Source organism: Phyllobates terribilis, unplaced genomic scaffold, assembly GCF_046119375.1.
Source record: "Phyllobates terribilis strain yellow unplaced genomic scaffold, ASM4611937v1 Scaffold_11__3_contigs__length_659146591, whole genome shotgun sequence".
NCBI classification, from domain to species: Eukaryota; Metazoa; Chordata; class Amphibia; order Anura; family Dendrobatidae; genus Phyllobates; species Phyllobates terribilis.
Genome location: NW_027362771.1, coordinates 539,411,564 through 539,431,859, shown reverse-complemented (window position 1 = coordinate 539,431,859; position 20,296 = coordinate 539,411,564). Strand labels below are relative to the sequence as shown.

Genomic DNA, 20,296 nt, shown 5'->3' with positions numbered 1-20,296 from the left:
AAACCGGGCAGAGGGACCAGGTGCTACTCCAGGTCAAACTCCGGACACGGGGGTTGACCCACACAGGGGAATACAGGAACAGACTGGTAGGCTGGCACACAGACTGGTGGGTATAGGCAGGCACGACTGGTATGCAGGCAGGTGGGTATGCAGGCAGGGGGGTACAGGCAAGCACAGCTAGAGTGCAGACAGGGAGGCACTAGCAGGTAGGAACACAGGCGGGATAGGACCCAGTACACACTGGGACTCAGGAACAATACAGGCAGAGGGGTACAGGCAAGCACAGCTAGAGTGCAAACAGGGAGGCACTAGCAGGTAGGGACACTGGCGGGATAGGACCCAGTACACACTGGGACTCAGGAACAGAACCACAGATGTGGCGGACAAACACAGCAGAGTGAGGCCGCCCAGAGAGGTGAACGAGAACAGGGCAGGACAAGGCCGCCTGGAGCGGTGAGCAAGAGTAGAGCAGGACAAGGCCGCCAGGAGCGGTGAACAAAGGATCAGAGCTGAGCGAGACTGCCGGAGCAGTGAGCAAGAGTAAAGCAGGACGAGGCCGCCTGGAGCGGTGAGCAAGAGTGGAGCAAGACTGCCGGAGCAGCGAGCAAAAGGGTCAGAGCGGAGCAAGGCTGCCGGAGCAACGAGCAAAGAAGTCAGAGCAGACTAGAACCGCCGGAGCGGTAAGCAAAGGAGTCAGAGCAGGCTAGAACCGCCGGAGCGGTAAGCAAAGGAGTCAGAGCAGACTAGAACCGCCGGAGCGGTAAGCAAAGGAGTCAGAGCAGGCTAGAACCGCCGGAGCAGTGAGCAAAGGAGTCAGAGCAGACTAGAACCGCCGGAGCGGTAAGCAAAGGAGTCAGAGCAGACTAGAACCGCCGGAGCGGTAAGCAAAGGAGTCAGAGCAGGCTAGAACAGCCGGAGCAGTGAGCAAAGGAGTCAGAGCAGGCTAGAACCGCCGGAGCAGTGAGCAAAGGAGTCAGAGCAGGCAAGGCTGAGTAGGGGGGACAGGGCTCTGTTCACACGGAACAGACAGGAAGGGAAAGGCAGAGCCAGACACCCACAGGGTACTTGCAGTGAAGTAGCGAGTGGACCACAAACTCACAAACGGGAGTACAGAGACAACAGGCAGGAGTTAGGTACGAGTTCAGACTCTGCAGAAAAAGGAAAGGAACGGACATAGAGAAAAGACAGATGAAAGATAGGAGAGAGTACAGACTGGAACTGAGTGTACGGACGAGACCGACACTGCAGCGGGACACAGGAGCGGGTCTGGGAATACAGCCCCCAGAGAGGCGGGACGAACAGGCAAGGAGCGTGTTCAGACAAGATACAGGAGCAGGTCTGGGTAATCGGCCCCCAGAGAGGCGGGACGAACAGGCAAGGAGCGTGTTCAGACAGGACAGACAAGATACAGGAACGGATCTAGGTAATCGGCCCCTAGAAGGCGGGAGGAACAGGCTAGGAGCGTGTTCAGACAGGCCTGGAAATACAGCCTCCAGGAAAGGCAGCAGGCAAGAGTACACAGACAGGACTCAGTTCAGACACGGGAACTGATACCGCAAGGCAGGAGACAAAGACAGGACTCAGCTCAGACACGGGAACTGATACCGCAAGGCAGGAGACATAGACAGGACACAGTTCAGACACGGGAACTGATACCGCAAGGCAGGAGACATAGACAGGACTCAGTTCAGACACGGGAACTGATACCGCAAGACAGGAGACAAAGAACGGGACCTGGCACCTTCAGAGTGCAAGCACACACTGAAAGCAACACTATGCTCAGGCAGGGATAGATGGGAGCAGCTGAGCTATATACCAGGTGACAGACAGCAATAGGCTGAGGACGCACAAGGGGTGTGACCCACAGCAGGTACAAAAAGCAGGAAGTGATCGGGCGCCGCCCTTAAGCAGCAGAAACAGACACAAACAGACAGCATGGAGGGAAGCCAGAGAGACATTCTGGACTGGAGATCAAGTGCGCGCTCTTGCACAGTGGGAGATGGACCACCATGCAAGGACGCCGCCAGGTATGTTACATTAACCCAGTGTGCCGTCAGCGAGATGTACCGTCCCTGCCCACAAGCACTTGTCCACGTGTCCGTGGTTAGGTGGACTTTACCGGTAACTGCGTTGTTGAGAGCACGGCTAATGTTTTGGGACACGTGCTTGTGTAATGCCGGGACAGCACACCGGGAGAAATAGTGGTGGCTCGGGACCGAGTACCGAGGGACGGCCGCCGCCATCAGGTTGCGAAATGCTTCCATCTCCACAAGCCTAAAAGGCAACATTTCGAGCGCAAGCAGTCATGAAATGTGAGAATTTAGTAGTGTGGCCTGTGGGGCGTTGGCTGCATATTTGCGCTTGCGTTCCAAGAACTGGGGTATGGACAACTGAACGCTGCGCTGGGACAAGGACATGGACGTGCTTCCTGATGCTGCTACTTGCGAGTGTGCAACGACAGGTGCAGGGCAGGAGGCGTCTTCGCATGCACCATGGACAGGGGATTGGCTTCCATGCATAACAGCGGAAGAAGCAATGGTACCACCCGCCGACACTGTTCCTGGACCCTGGGGTTCGGCCCCCAAAGTCGGGTGCTTTGCTGCCATGTGCCTGATCATGCTGGTGGTGGTCAGGCTGGTCATTTTGCACCCCTGCTGATGCTGGCCTGGCAGGTGGTGCAAATGGCCTTTTTGGGGTTATCGTCACAGTCTTTAAAAAACAACCAGACTCGGGAAGACCTAACAGTTGTACTGGCAACTTCCTTCGTGTTGGTGTTACGGGGAACGGTTGCCTGCCTTCTGTCTGTGGCCACCACACTGCTTCTTCCTGCCTGTTGGGGTGCTCTGCCTCCCTCCCCCTGTGCGCTGCTGTCCTCGCTCTGCAAGTCCTCCTGCCAGGTTAGGTCAGTTACTATATCATCCACCACCTCGTCTTCCACTTCCGCACCCTGGTCCTCCTCCAGACTTTCTGGCAATTGTGTCTCATCATTGTCCACCTCTTGTGACACTTTCCCACCGTCGCCTTCGTGTGACCGTGGCTGCTCAAATATTTGGGCATCGCTACACGCGATCTCCTCTTGCCCCGCTTCAAGTGGACCGGGCGAGAGGCCCGAATCTATAAATGGAAAAGTGAACAGCGCTTCAGAGTGTCCAAGTGTGGGATCAGTTGTCTCTGGGTACTCGGCGTGGTGGGAGGAAGGAGGATCAGGTTGAGGAATATGCGGTCCAGACTCACGGCTACTGAGACTTGACCGTGTGGAAGACAGGGTGGTGGTGGTGGTGGCTAAGTGACTGGAAGCATTATCCACTATCCAACCAACAACCTTTTGACACTGCTCTGGGTTCAATAGTGGTGTGCTGCGGTCCCCTAGAAATTGGGACAGGAAGGTCAGGCGAGAAGATGTGGGTGTTTGTTGTGGCACAATTTCGGCTTGCCCACGGCCTTGTCCTCGGCCTCTGCATGCACCATTACCATCATGTCCAGTTCCCCGTCCCTTGCCACGTGCCTTGCCCATTTTAAATGGAGGACAGTATCTTCCACGCTCACTACAAATGACTGAGTTTGGAGCGAATTTGTATGTGATCCGTGTGACGGAGAAAACAGAGTTTTAAATACCTGGACTGTAGGTAAGGAGTTTGACCAGCAAACTGCTGTGAATTGCTTCACTGACACATTGAAAGAAATTTTTAATGGAGGCCAGAAATGGCAGTATTTTCTGACAACGTATATGTGAGCTGTGTGACGGAGAAAACACGGTTTTAAATAGATGGATTTTTAGCGCTGTAATATGGAAATGACCTGGCTGTATTCTGCAGTGCCAACAAGCAAATGGCGCAGAAAAACGGTGTTCTCTGGATTGCTTTTTAAGCAAATAATGAGGATTAAGATGCAAAAAAAAATATTCCTGGCCCCTGCGACCTGGGCCTATTTCCAGAAATATCTAACAGCAGCAGCCGACAGAACTGGAATGGAGCCTCTTGTGCTATGTGCACTGCAGTCTGCTATATACCCTGCCTGCCTATATACACTGCCTGCCTGAGATCTCTGCAGATGGATTAGTCCTCAAAAGGACTGTTTGTTAAGATGGATATGTGTAATGTACGGTTTTTCTCCCTACACTACCTAATACACAAGCAAATCTCTCCCTGACACAGCAGCAGCATCTCTCCCTACACTGTCTGATCCGGAGTGATTGTGACGAGCATGACGGCACCAGGTCTGATATAGACCTGATGACGCTGTGCGGCCAGCCAATCACTGTAATGCCCACAACCAACATGGCTACGGCATTACAGTGCATGGCAGGCAATCCCTGCATGTTCATTGGCTCTCTAAAGAGCGCCAAACATGCAGGGAGGGGACCCGAGTTCCCGCCCGAGCAACCCGGAAATACTCGCCGAGAGCCGAGCTTGTCGAGCACCATGATGCTCGGGCGAGTACAGAGTAGTGGCGAGCAAGTTCGCTCATCACTAGTTAAGACACAACATTATCTATACCTACTATTACCTAGACTGGCCATTTTCTATACCCAGCAATATTTAGGTCCACCTTTAACTAGAACAACCATAACTTAAGACTCACAATCACCACAATTCACCATTAATGTGACTAGTGCCCATAAGCTATGCTAGTCAATACCATGGCTGAGATCTTGCACTCAAACAACCTTTCATTATTGAGTTGAATGTTCTTGATATAGATACTACTGACATACTGTATGTAAAGCACAAGTTTTATCCTTTTTAAGGTTTACCACAATAGATGTCTTCAGAAGGTTCAGAACCTACAATACACTTTATCAATGTTTGATGAAGTATCTTCATCTGGATCACAAAAGGATAAAAGCTCAATTAAATGCTCATTCAGTCGACTCCTGACCCCTATACCAATATATGCTCAGTACAACTGAGTGTACATTTGTTTTCAATGGGTCAAGTGAAGCGAGCAGCTGTCAGATACCTCTGCTGGGATTTATCTTGTGCAGGAGGGAAAAAAGATTGGGCATTAAAATTCAACATGCCCAGTTTTTTTCTCCAACATCTGTTGGGACAAAGTCACGTGGTCCCTATAGACATTAGACGACCGGCTGGTCCCATTAACGATTAAGATCAATTTTTTTTTAACATAATCAGACAATGTTAATGTTTAGACATTTTAGATACATCTGAATGTACAGCACAATTGTTAGTTTGATCACAGACAATGGTCTGGTCAATAGAACTCCCAAATGATGCATAAAACATAAATAAGTTATGAAAAGAGTTAGACAAGCTTGCTCGGCCTTTTCAACAACTCACAAAATGGAGAGAGCTGTTCAACTGAGTCGAAATTATAGAAGATTACATGTTCCTTGAACAAATATGAACATGTCAGCGATGTCACCCCAAACAATATGTCATTTCCTGTCATTTATTTACTTATCTCTCTGACTCCATATTAGCTCACAGCAGGAGAATAATAAGCTTTTTGTCTATGATACACGGACATAGACGCATTTTACTTCCTTAGTGGAAGGCATGCTACAAATACATATGTGTGGACAGGCAGCTGCCATGCAAAGTACCCGTCTCAAAGGTTGGCGTGTTGGTCTAGTTATGCAAAGCATCTGACAATACTGTCATTGAGAGCACAGTGTAGTAATTCTAGAGGTGATGTGTCTGCTATCTGTGCCACTCAGAATTAAAGAGACACTACAGCCATCCAACTATAAAAGTACTGCAAAGTTGTAAAACACTCTCCGCCAATTCATTTTTCTATATAATGTATTGAAATATGTGAAAAAAAAAATTCCAAGTGGGGTGAAACTGAAAAACCCTGGAATTTCGGCATTGTTTTAGGGTTTTTGTTTTTTACAACATTCATTTTGCAGTAAAAATGATCCGGCACCATGACTCTCCATCTAACTACGATTACAGTGATACCAAACTTGTATATTTTTTTTTATATTTTAGTAGTGGAAAACAAATCAGAAATTTGTATACAAAATATATATATTTGTCTCTATTTACTGAGACCCAGAAGTTTTTTTACTTTTTCCATCAATTGAGCTGTGTATGAAAGCTTACTTTTTTGCGTGCCGAGCTGACGTTTTTATTGATACCGTTTGGGGGTACATATGACATGTTGAACACTTTTTATTGCATTTTGTGGGGGGGATATCTGCGATGACTGAAAAACTGTAAATCTGATGTTTGATTTTTTTTTCCATTTTTGGCACTCAACGTATGATTTAAACAATATTATATTTTGTAAGAGCAGACTTTTATGGAGGCAGTGATATCAATTATGTTTTTTGTTAATATTTCTTTATTTTAAAAATGGGAAAACTGGGGTGATTTAAACTTATGTTTTTTAATATTCTTTAAAACTTTTTACTTTATTTTTTAGTCTCCCTAGAGAACTTTATTCTGTTTATTTGCTTATGCAATATACTGTAATACCAAAGTACTGCAGTAGTATATACTGTAGAATAAATTGCAATCTCCTTTGAAGCTCAGCCTATAGTTTACTTTCAGAGGAGTACCAAGATCTCCATAAGGCCCTGGCTGCCATGGTATCCCATCGGTGCCCCACAATCATGTCACAAGGGCCCGAGTGGGTGCTGCTCTAGAGCGCATATACCAGAAATCAAGCTATTTAAACACCACTGATTAACAGTTGCATTTAAGTAATTAAACAGCAACAATCGCAGCCAGCGCCTATTGCTGATAGAGGCAGATGCCGGCAGATATATTACAGCCGGCATCTGCCGTATATGCAGTGGCCTCTGCTCCTGTCTCGCCCCATACACGCGCACCCTGACTGTTACGTACAGTTATGTCAACATGTGTGAAAGCGTTAAGGGTGCAAGAAGATGATTGTCCTAGTAATCGCTCACAATCATTGCCCAGTATAAAATACAAATACAGAATAAGGTCAGTGAAAGGTGTCCAGTGCCAGTTGATAATCTCCTTGTTTCTTCTTTTTCATAATTCGGCACATAGTCATAGAGTTGGATGGGTGAGAAAGCTAAAATATGGACTTGTACTCTAATTTCTGTTCAGAAGTGGAGCTTAGAAGTGTATATGCTTGAACCTCAATTGAGGCATGTTTATATTCTTACTTGCTTACTCATTCCAGTATATAACTGTGTACGGACTCATTGCCTATCCTTGGTATATTGGGGGTTGGATAACAAATGCCCTTTATTATGAAAAGGTGGAGACAATGCATGTACATCCTGGCCCATCTATACGAATCACAGCCACTGACTGCAAGGATTGTAAACATAGCATCTTGTAGTAATGATATATAGGGAGACATGTTTGGCAAAGCACAGATTATCACAATGTGCAGGCTGCGCTCATGGAGAGGATGAGATCCGAAGAGTATAAACAAGGGTTTTTTTTATTCACCAAAGCGTTTTGGCACCGAACCGGCGGCTTTCTCAAGGTAAAAAAAACAAATGGGAGATATGTTCTCTTCTTTTCAATAGAGGAAGGGACAAGCCTTTGTGCCAATTTGTATGATAAGAAATTAGACTCGTATGTGAAATGATAAAAAAGTCAGTGGTGAAATCCTCTTCTTGTAAACAGACAGAAGATTGTTGCCAGGCAGCTTGGCATGGGGCGGGTGGTGGAGCAGCTTGCAGGGTGGGTAGCCTGGCTATGGGGGCTATTCTTCACTTGTGCGGCATAAAACGTTTCAGTGTAGACTGTGTGTTGTGCAGTGTTGCCGCAGACAGTGCCCCCTCTATCTGGGCTCTGCACTGTGTTAGCGAGGCTGCTCCAGCTGCTGCTGCTCCTTTGAGTAAGTGCATAGGGTATTGTCGTGTCGTTGAGGAAGCTTTATTGATCTGCTCAGCCTTCTCTTTTGACGGATAATAGAAAGCGTTAATCTCCCCTTGGGAGGGTATGAATATTCACATCACCCCCCTTAACAAGGGAGAGTGGGGGGAGCATGTCCAAGAGCAGCTTACCAAAAGCTCCACTCGCCTCCCATTGGACTCTTTCATTATCCGTGGTACCCTGTTCTCATCTATCTTTGCTTCTTCCCCCTGTGACACTTGTGAGCAGGGACAGAGGGAGTGACTCACAGACACACTCAGACACACACACTCGAACAGCACAGAAAGGTACGTGCATTGGTACAGCATTGTCTTAAGACTATTTCTCTATATATTGTATATTTGTGTGTGTATTTATATTCTCCTTTTGTATGATGTGCGAGTACATAAATATGTGCGCGCATGATTGTGGATCTATCCATGTACTTTCACGTTACCCTATCTCCTTATCGAGTCTACATTATTGCATTGTTATTTTGCATGTAACCCTTGTGAGTATCTTTATACTGAATATATAGCCAGAATGATGTCAGTGTATGAGGCAACCTGGGAATCAAGGCTGTGTCCTATGTCCCAGGGTTTTTGTGTGTGCGCGCTATGGGGGGATGGTTGCACCCATTCAAATGCAAACTACTTGAATTGAAATGAGGGTCCTGCTCCAGTCCTGACATTTGTGAATATGGGATTGTGTGAGTGCATACAGCGGCCAGCCCTTTCTTTGTACATTTAGACCTGTCATACACTTGTATCTGTGCGTTGATGAGGATGTAGGAGTAGGGATATCTGAGCACATTGGTGACTGTGTGGGAAGTGTTTAGGAGGCGCAGGCAGCATCTGGCTTTCTCAGCATAATTAATACCTCAAGGACTAGAGAATACTGGACCTGTGTTATTAAAAGGAAGATGAGATGCACAGCGTCTGGAAGTTAACCCTAAACCTCTAGGAATAGGGTAAGCATCTTTAGAAGGTCACAATTTATCCAAATGAAGAGGGATCAGTCTAGAACCAGATAGATGTTCTTCATCCAGTAGTTAATAACCGTATCTTCCCTCTCTGCAGGCTAAATCACAATGGACACTTCCACCAGCGGGAAACCCAAGGGGGGAACCCCAAATAGGCCTCTAACTTCTAGACTCTCTTTGTCTAAAAGTACAAAAACCGGAAGCCCCACTAAATCTCCAAAAGCAGTCACAGAGATCCCCCAACCAGCAACCTCAAAGGGTGCAGGTGAGTAGCTGATACGATCCATTACATCTTACTGAGATGCAATATAACCAGTACGTCTGTGTTATTAGGATAACTGATACAATAAATATAAATTGTGCTGTATGGTTATGAAATATATCAAAATGTTAGTGTAGTATAATGTTGATGTCATGAATGATGGTTCACTGAAAGGTACATTAAATGTTTAACATTAGGTAACATTAAGTCTTATGTGCTGCTCACTTGTTTGGGGCTGAGTTGCAATACAAGATACAACCCATAGACAAGTGTGGCGCAGTTTACAGAAAAAAATAGCAATGTTTCTAATTCTATACAACCTCTTATAACAGGAAAGCTGTGAAAAAAAGTAACAAGAATTGGCTATTTAATGGTGTCTGGAACCTATACTTGAGGAGCCAATACCAACCCTAGCAACAACTTGCAAAGCAGTAGGGTAAATGTTATTTAATCATGCAAATTAGTTATTCATTACAGTTTAATTGATTAGTTCACACTGTATTAAGGTGTTCAAACACATTAGATACCTGACAGCTATTCCTCCAGACTCCATCATTAACATGCACACTTGGCTCCACCCTGCATTCATTTATTTTCAATGAGGAGTGGTATAAGGCCCCCAAAAATATTGAACAACTGTGGACCAAGCAATGCCTCAGCTGATCGTTTCACTGACAGCAATCTTGACCGTCTTTCCCATATTGGTGAATCGAGTGCTCCTGTGTTCACTATCATTTGGAGGATAGGAGTGATCTGCGCTTTCGGGGAGATATTTCCAATAAGGATCCAGAAGATGTAAAGTAGGAATAATAAAGAGGTTTAATCTCAACGCGTTTTGAAGTTGCACTATGTTCTTCATCAGGTAAATCACAGTGGTGATTACTGTGGTTCTCCTGATGAAGAAGTTAGTACGACTTCGAAACGCTTTGCGATTAAACCGATTTATTATTCCAACATCCTCCAAACAAACGCGAACACACCATGTTTTCCAGTCCTGTGGGTGCTGCAGAAGCAGTTTCTTGCTTCTGTTCCTTGGTTGTGGGTTTGACAACCCCAAAAGTTGAGCAGTAACCTGTTCCTTCACCTTATTCCAAAGAAGTCAGGGGGCCTATTAAATGCAATACTTCAATCTAGAGCAATCCAATCCTGAAAAACGAAGTATAGATGCAAATAAAAACACTATTTATTTCAATTTTTAAAAAAAACAGTCGGTAAAAGCACATTACTAAAAAGGAGGAGAAGTAAATAGAAGGATCCCACAGTTGGTAGGTTGGAGGTATCGTCCTACAAGGTAGTAGACAGGTATAAGCACATCCAGGAGTAATGTAGAGGCATGAAAAGCCTGTCCAAGCAATCAGACAGAATCAATAAAGTGTCACATGCAATAAAAAAATGGTAATGATACTGTAGCAATTCGTGATAAAGAGGACCCAAGGTATAAGGTCACTCAAAAAAGCTCAACGGTATAAAAACCTGTCAAGAAAAATTGTCATAAGACTATAAAGTGTTGCGTGCAGTAAAAAAGCAAAGTCCATAGATGGTACTGTATCAAGCCTTGGAAAAGAGGAAGAATTGACCTCAAAATTACCACTACCACAAAAAACCTTAAGAAAACTATGAGTTATGATAAAATAACATATGGCTAAGTGCCGGTTTAGAATATAATGTAGACACGTGTCAAGGAAAATCCATTCATCATAGAATAAACATAAGACATCATAAGATAGCAGGTATATAGGGAGTGGAGGGAAGAGGAAATACAACCTGGCAACTGTGGAAGGAGGGTTGTCCCAAAACATCACTGCTCTAGAGGAGATCTGCATGGAGGAATGGGCCAACATACCAGCAACAGTGTGTGCCAAGCTTGTGAAGACTTACAGAAAACCTTTGACCTCTGTCATTGCCAACAAAGGATATATAACAAAGTATTGAGATGAACTTTTGTTAATTGACCAAATACTTATTTTCCACCAAAATTTGAAAAAAAATTCTTTCCAAATCAAACTATGTGATTTTCAGGATTTGTTTTCTCATTTTGTCTCTCATAGTTGAGGTCTACCTATGATGTCAATTACAGGCCTCTCTCATCTTTTTAAGTGGGAGAACTTGCACAATTTGGGGCTGACTAAATACTTTTTTCCCCACTGTATAGAAAAACAGATTTAAATTACACTGATGGCCATGTGTAAGTCAAATGGACTGTCTCTTTTGTGATAAGCTAGAAATTTTCTGCTACCCATGTGCTAAATTGTAGCAGCACAGCTCTACAGTAGAGGCAGCAACACCAGAGCTCTGTGCAGCTGCCTTTACTTCCTATTAAACTCCATATGGATTATATGTTTAATTAGTACTTTAAAGTGTCATCACTTGGACTGGCCATATATTGTAGCTAGTTGTAGGCCAAACCCTTGTTTGACAGACAGCTATTCCTTTAGGCCCTCTCATAAACTTGTCCCTTTGGTCAATGTGTTCTCAAAAGGAGAAAGGTGCAAGTTGCTGCAAGACTCTAGCTGCAGCTTAACTCCCTTAAAGGGAATATGTCAGCTCATTCAACACCTTCCAGCCCCACCCCGAAATAAAAATGCATAGGTTATAAGAGGAGAGCTCATGAACTGAGCCTTCTCCACACACAGTAGATGACAGTTACGTTACATCGTTGCTATTAACCATTTCAATATTACTGCTATCTTGGTACGCCTTTTCAGCACATAATTGTGACATGCAAAAGTAGTGCTGTTGCTTCAAAAGCTTCCAGCAACTATTAGAAGTACCAGAAGCACAGGAGACAGGAAGTGTTGTGCTCCAGAAGCATCCAGCAACTAGAGGGGTTAACACAGTCACCTGAGACAGAGAATATCTTAGCAGAGCCCCAGGCGGATTGTGGGGAAGTTGTTTACTGTCTGGCTAGAGCCGAAGAGAAAGGTGGTGTATGATCTGCATCTCACAGAAGGCAAGGGAACAGAATTCATGTCAGGAGGGAAGCTAAACACACGTCAGATAGACTCCCTGAGCTGACAGTGTGGAGTATTATCGGGCAGAAAGATAAGGACTGGAAGGAATCCTGTCATAGGGATCATCTCCCTCATCAGATCCTCCCCCCCTCCATGCAGGATAAAGAATGCTGTGTACTACTGAGTCCTTGTGAAGGAAAAGCCAGTGGTTGTGTATGCATTAAAACTGTGCTGTACTGTGCTACTGGATAGACTGTGTACTACTGTGCTGCGAAGGAGATTGTACTGTTGTTACTGGAGCCTGTTGCTCAAAGAGACACTTAAATTGCACTGGCCGTGCCTCAATACATGTTACTGTTCTACCGTTTCTGAGGACTCTTGTCAAATGTGTCTGGTCAGCAACTGAATCTATCCTGTGCCTAAGAGAAGATGCAGCCTATGGTCGCCCTGAGTAATGGTTCCCCCAAGATTCCAACAAATTCATGTAACCGGTCTCGCCCCTATCTAAACTTAGGCGGCGTACGTGTAACATAATGCAAAACTGTGGTATTGCAGTATTTAGTATAAGCATTTGGATGATCACAGGTTCAATTCCCCTAAAAGGACTATAAAATAAAGTTTTAAAAAAGTTTAAAAAAATATATAAAAAAAATATAGAAATTCAATTCATTCCCTTTTTTCGCCATTAAAAATAATGAAAATGTAAAAAAAACAAAAAACATTTCATATCCTTGCATCTGTGAAAGTCCAGTCTATCAAAATATAAAATTAATTAACTTGGTTGGTAAAAGCCATAATGGGAAAGAAAAAAAAAAAAGAAAAAAGCCAGAATTGCGTTTTAAGTCACAACTTTTGACAAAAAAAAATGCAATAAATAGCAATCAAAACATTGTATATATCAAAAATTGGTGTCAATAAAACTGGCAGCTCACTACTCAAAAAACAAGTCTATACACAGCTTATTAGTAGAAAAATAAAAATGTTATAGATCACGGAAGATGGCAACAAAAAAAAACATTTTTTTATCAAAAGTCTAAGTTTTTTTTACAACTTAAAAAAAAAATCTATGCAATTTTGATATCGTCGTAATCGGGCTGACCCATAGAGTCATGATTCAAGGTAATTTTTACCACAGAACGAATACCGTAAATACAAAACCCCAAAAAACGAATGAACAATGTAAACTCAAAAGTTAAACTTGCCTCCGTCTTTAAGTGGGTAAATAAAACCACTGCTCTGTTGTAGATATGTCGACTTTAGAAGTGATTTGGGTTGGATTGAGCAATTTAACTGCCTCGGCTCCCAGCTCCTTTCTCAGTCTAACTCCGCCTTTTACTGGTGATTGACAGTTAGCATTGCTGCATGTCACTTACCTAATAGACAGCAGATTTGAGCTGGGCTCAGACAACCATACTAAAGCTCAGGCTAGTCACATCCGCAAATGGAAGACGTGTCTGGCACCGTGTAATCATCTCCATAGCGGACGAACACGGGAGCTGCCTGTTGTTGACATCTACTGTAGAATAGTGGAGGCTGCAATAATCTTTCCAGTAGACCCATGATCCATGTGAAAAATCATTGGTTTGCACAGGAACCCTGATTATTATTGTACAAGTATGCTGTCCATGGAGCACATGGACAGCACACTGACCAAAAATACGACCACCTGAACCTGGCCTTAGGCAGAGATAGAGCTGGGAGCTGACACTGGAAGCAATCTGTCCCACCCAAAGCACCCCCAGCCTCATCTGAATATCATGTCTAGGTGTTGATTCACTTGTATTCTTATAACTTATACAGATGTAATCAGTTTGGGGTGGTAGAATGAGCTGACAGATTCCCTTTCAAAGAAAAAGGGATGACTTATTGAAATTCAACGTGTGACTTTTCATTTTCCTGACTTCTGCAAAGTTGAGACGCCACCATACACGTTAAGATGGTCAGCGGACCCTGCTGAAATTGGCATCATAGTTTGACATTTATCTACTATTTTAAGCTGCATTTACACAAAGATAATTGTGAATGGGCATTCTAAAAAAACGCTCGTTTCACAATAATCTTTCAGTGTAAAGAGACTGCCGATCACCCTATGAACAAGCAAAACGCTCGTTCATTGAGTGAACTGATCTTTTGAGCATCGTGAAAGATCAATGTTCTCGGTGGTGCATTGTCCAGTGTAAACAGGACTCACACTGCAAATAACCATGGCAGCCTTGGCGTCCAAAGAGATATATTGCAGATTACTAGGTCGGTCTCTGTAAGCGGAGCCTAAGCCTACCTTTGGTAAACTGGAGGGTTGGGGGCCGTCGGTACGGACACACCAGAGTCCTGTAATAGAGCTTAGTGCAACTGCTTATTTTTCGGATTTAAACTTTACAAGGCTCATAGCAGCAATGCGCAGGGTATTTAATTAGTACCCATTAACCCATACACTATACAATTAATCAGCTCCCTTTGTCTTCTTACTGTATTATTACAGTGCCCAAACACTGAACATCTTCTAAACCTCTTATCACTTGATTAAACTGTGCCAGCCCCTGAATGATGGCCTATTACTGCAAAATAGCTCCTCAACGTTGTAATAACCCCATTTTATTTGATCAAATGTTATTATGCTTATAATACCTAACTGCATAAAGTCTTGTATCCTAATTCTCCTAAAGACGTGACATTTTCATACATGCTGTTGAACAATCCCATGTTTCATGTCCTCTGTATTACTTGGGAATCCAATTTCCATTTGATATACTGTATAATTCATTAGTGTCTTGTCATTCCTGTAATATCTCATTACTGCAATGTAGAACTGTAGAACCTTTATTTGTTTTTTATTTTATTCACTTTTATAGCGCCATTAATTCCACAGCACTTTACAGACATTATCGGCACTGTCCCCATTGGGGCTCACCATCTAGATTCCCTATCTTTGTCTTTAGAATGTGGGAGGATACCGGAGAACCCGGAGGAAACCCACGAAAACACGGGGAGAACATACAAACTCCTTGCAGAAGTAGTCCTTAGTGGGATTTAAACGCAGGATTCCAGCGCTGCAAGGCTGCAGTGCTAACCACTGAGCCACCGTGCTGCCCTTTCTGTTCTAATGTGTAACTATCATATTTATAACACTTATTATATATTACAGTGCCTATAGTGTTTCTGTTAGGTGGGGTCTGGGTCCCGAAAACCCCACCAATAAGTCAAAACATTGTTCTGAAGTTCACAGCTACATGAGCTGCATGCACTGAGTGTTGTACAGGATCAATAGTAAGCCTTTGGGAGTAAATATTCACGCTCAAATATTACTATTTACCCCATACATCGCTCATCCAGGAGCTGCGCACTTTAGAGCAGATTCTTCTCTAATCAGTGGGAGTTTCAGTACCCAGACCCCCAACGATCAGGAACACTATGCAGCACGCACCTATAACATAGAAAAAGTTTCACAAAATGATAGTTACAACTTAAATCCACATTTAGAGGGCTGTCCACTATACAAAACCCATTTTCATACACCCCATTCGTGAATTATGGGTTAATAGAGTGGGATTCCCTATTGAAAATCTATTGGCCACAAACAACAGTGGTTACAAAGAGGGTCTCCCACTCTAGGGGGCTTATCTTGTCCTACATCACAAGGCTGTGTAATGCTTAAAGTGAACCTGTCATGTCAAAAGTCGCTGCAGATGTGGGGTTAATCTGCAGGTTACTAGTGTTCTAAAGCTATCTGGCCGCTGCACTGAAAGTCCGGCTACTGGGAGGAAATTCACATTATTGTCTCCACTTTACGAATTGTCTCCATTTTACTCCTCTACATCCCTTCCACATATAGCCTAGGCAACCTAGTACATGCTCTACCCCTTAGCTTGGATTTCAACTCAGCCATAATAGAGCCTATATAAAATCAGAATTGTACAACCTTATCTAAGGCTAAGTGCCCACGATGCAGAAATGCTGCAGATTTTTCCGCATCTCCCTGGCAGGAAAAGCACATGTGGATTGTACATGCGGATTTTACATGCATGTTTCCTGCCAGGTAGAAGTGTTTGTCAAGCGTTTTTGCATGCATTTCTGCATGCGGGTTATCAAGTGCTTTTACAAGCGATTTTAGCATCTCTTGGAAAAGTGATTGACAACTTGGTCACACTATATAAATCCATGCAACCGGTATGGATTTATATAGTGTGACCAAGTAATAGTTAAAAAAAAGATTAAAAATGGTAAAAAATAAAAAACAACATTATACTTACCTTCTGATGGCCCCCGGTCTCTTGTACGGCTCGCGGTGGTGTGAAAGGACCTTTTATGACGTCATTTAGTCATGTGACAGGTCACGCGACCGCCGAAGTCAGCGGTCTTGTGACAAGTCACATGACTAAATGACGTCATAAAAGGTCCTTTTAGACCATCGTGAGCCGTCGGGGAGCCGGGACGCATCATACAGGAGACCGGGGGTCATCGGAAGGTGAGTATATGTTTATTTTTTATTTTAAATTCTTTTTTTAACAGGTTCTATGGTACCCGAGTCTGGATGAGAGTCTCCTCATCTCCAAACCTGGGAACCATCCGCACATTGAATCGCTTAAAATCCGCATGCGCACATATAGTCATGCGAATATTAAGCGATTCAATGCAAGCCAATGGCGGCAATTACGCTGCGTGTCCGCAAAATGATTGGACAAGCTGCGTATTTTTCCGCAATGATCATCCGTAGCGTAAATTTCCGCAGCATGTGCACAGCACATGCGGGTTATCATTGGGGACCATGGGGCACATATTACCAAGCATTTTTTAAAACATTTTCGCTGCGGAAATTCCGCGGCAAAAATGCTTAAAAAATGCATAGTGGGCACGCAGCCTAAGACTCCTTTTGCATAGGTAGATAAACTGCTTGAACAAGCGCAGAAAATATTGGAAGTCAATCTGTACTTGTTTCAAATGCAGCTATGATCATGAATGTGAAAAATATATGAGGACAAAACAATTGCTAATACGATCGTTCATTCCCACACAGTTTGCACAAACTAGGTAGCACATCCCGTTTAAAGAATGTTTTGTGCAGTTAACAATCAATTTACATGACTGCATAGAAAATGGGATAAAAATAAAACCCATTCAGTACAGTACTGACAATTTGGTGAGGAAGTAGGGGAGAGGGGGAAGGTTGGAGCGGTTCATGCTGGAAACATAGATGGATTCGCTGCTGTGATTGAAACCAGTGGGTGCCGTACCTGCTGTTGATTACGGCTGACAGAGGGAAAAACAAAGGTAGTTTCCGGCACAACCGACTTGATAAAATGTAAGTTTATTGAATCAAGTTAAAAGTCCAATAACATTAGAAACCTCAGCACCTGATGTGTTTCACTGACAATCTGGTGTTTATCTTACTTTATAGCTTAAGTCCTAAATCAGAGGTCATAACAAGACAAAATAAAAGTCTGAAATAGCCAATTATGCTGGTATCAGCCGACAATGTAATGTGTATGAGGATCCTCCCAGCTGTCTCCTGACATATTTTGGGGGATATAAGGAAGTTAAATCACTAAATAATTTTGTTAAGTGAATCTGGCAGTGGCTTTCTCCAATCGAATGTGGGGTAGTCAGAGAGATATCTGATCAATAGTTTGGCCAGCTTAAGGCCCCCATGCATTGTCCGACACTCTAATGTGTATTTGGGGCCTCCCAAAGATCACCTGTCCTGTCATAAAGGTCAGACAGTTTGAATTTTAATGCCAAACCATTTTGTTGTTCAGGAAATAAATTATTGCCAAAGTTGTGCAAAGATGATAATCCAGCATCCGCAGTAACGATAGCTAAAACTTCACATTTATGTAGAAAAAATTAAAATGTAATAACATTAAAAACATCACAACATGCCAGGGAGACACCAGGTCTACGCATTTCAACCCCCTATTGGGCTCTAAATCAGGGGCAGGGAACCTTTTTTTATGCCAGAGGCAATTTGGATATTTATAAAAAATTATCACTTTGAAATTTATTATGCTATATTTGGTCAAACAATTAATTAACTCACCCCTAAGGTGATGGCTGGAGGTGCTCATCTTTGGTGAGATGTGTGATTTTAGGTGGTATTAATGATGTTACTACTCACAGCTGCTTTTCCAGGTTTACACTGGCCTGGAGTCAACTCTTTGTGATGAATTTTGAAAAGAACTCACAACAGTAAGTTCTGAACACAGGAGATGCTGGGACATATATAAATCACAGGAGGGGCTGAGGGCATATACATCCCAGGAGACGCTGGGGGAATATACAAATCACAGGAGACGCTGGGGCAATATACACATCACAGGAGACGCTGGGGGCATATACACATCACAGGAGACGCTGGGGGCATATACACATCACAGGAGATGCTAGGGGCATATACGCATCACAGGAGGGGCTAGGGGCATATACGCATCACAGGAGGGGCTAGGGGCATATACGCATCACAGGAGGGGCTAGGGGCATATACGCATCACAGGAGGGGCTAGGGGCATATACGCATCACAGGAGGGGCTAGGGGCATATACGCATCACAGGAGGGGCTAGGGGCATATACGCATCACAGGAGACGCTAGGGGCATATACACATCACAGGAGGGGCTAGGGATATATACGCATCACAGGAGGGGCTAGGGATATATACGCATCACAGGAGGGGCTAGCGGCATATACGCATCACAGGAGGGGCTAGGGGCATATACGCATCACAGGAGATGCGGGGGAAATATCCCCATCACAGGAGATGCTGGGGGCACATACACATCACAGGAGGGGTGGGGGCATATACGCATCAGGGGAGGGGCTAGGGGCATATACGCATCACAATATGGTTACCATATAATCCTTTTACAGTAATATACCTCAGACCCTAAATATGCCTTAGGACAACATTAAAGCTCTCAAAAATATATGCCCCCAGGCACACTGCGCCATTGCCGGCCAACTCATGAATAATGTATCATCTCTATAACATCTTATTAGTACTTTAGGGCATATTATTAATGTAGCATGAGTGTCTCATTAGTTCTGTAGTTTCTTATTACATATTATTGATTTTAGCTGCATTATGTAGTGGTGACTGTCATACTAGGTCAGCGGCCTGAACTATCAATTACACATTGCATGGATTCGTCTTCAGTTATTTACCAATAACCTACTAACAAACTAATAAAAGTGCCTATTTTGTAGCAGCGATTGCTCAACAACAGACAATAATGCAGATCCAAGGGAACGTCATATGCTGTAAATTCCTACTGCAGGAATATCTGTTTTAATTTCTACAACATCTATAAACTAGATTTTTTACAGCAGGGTTGTACACTGCAGGACCCCATTACAAATCTCAGAATATGGGTCCCTTATGCGGATAAGTTTAATGAAAACAAATTGCATTTATCGTCCACCAAAATATTCACAAACTCTCTCTCCTGGAGGATCCTAACCATATTGGCACCTGTTCAGAATGCAGACTCTGAGTAGCTTGTTGGTAATAGTGCAGAACAAAGCCATACCATTATGCGGCAGATCACCATGAGAAATTTGTAACTTTTTTTTTTTCATGCCACGCTCACATTACAACCCCTTTAAGGGAAGAGAACTTATCTACCACCAGTGATTCTTAAGAAATGTGTGCAAAAAAGTGAAGCAAATGCCCAAATCATGTTCTCAAGTCCATAAATAAATGGATATTAACCAGCCATTTCTATGACCACATCTTACAAACAATAAAATAAAATATTGAACAAAAAAAAGTCACTAAAAATGAGTGAAGGCTCAGTATAACCAAATTTTTATTCAGAAACTCACTTTACTCAGATATCCCTTCTCTACTGTTCTCAATGCCCACCAAATGTTTTGGCTGGGGGGTTGACAGAAATAAGTCCTTAACGCTTATAGATGAACTGCCTGTAATAAGTCCATCAGCACCATTTACATGATACAATAATTGTGAGGCTTTCATATGAATAATCATTCGTACATTATCATCTGCAACACAGTCCCTGTATACACTGGTAGATGTACAGTATTAATTTTTAGATCAGCATATTTATGAGATCAAAGATAATGAAGCAAACTATTACTGATCAAACATGATCATTTGGAGAATATTATATATACATGCACACACACATATATATACAGTACAGACCAAAAGTTTGGACACACCTTCTCATTTAAAGATTTTTCTGTATTTTCATGACTATGAAAATTGTACATTCACACTGAAGGCATCAAAACTATGAATTAACACATGTGGAATTATATACTTAACAAAAAAGTGTGAAACAAC

At 43.3% G+C, this 20,296-nt stretch overlaps 1 protein-coding gene across 6 annotated transcripts in view; it reads left to right on the top strand.

Annotated features, from left to right (window-relative positions):
• PRR36 (proline rich 36) overlaps window positions 1–20,296 on the top strand; it is a 61,753-nt gene that overhangs the window by 18,074 nt on the left and 23,383 nt on the right. The window contains exons 1-3 of one of the 6 annotated variants that reach the window (XM_073653865.1): window positions 7,712–7,788; window positions 8,055–8,113; window positions 8,885–9,052. In XM_073653865.1, coding sequence (XP_073509966.1) covers window positions 8,896–9,052 — 157 coding nt within the window. In that variant the 5' untranslated portion in view covers window positions 7,712–7,788; window positions 8,055–8,113; window positions 8,885–8,895. Of the gene's footprint in view, window positions 1–7,242; window positions 7,432–7,664; window positions 7,789–7,893; window positions 8,114–8,475; window positions 8,776–8,884; window positions 9,053–20,296 lie in introns of those variants that run through there. The other 5 variants (XM_073653868.1, XM_073653867.1, XM_073653864.1 and 2 more) reach the window with 5 other exon arrangements.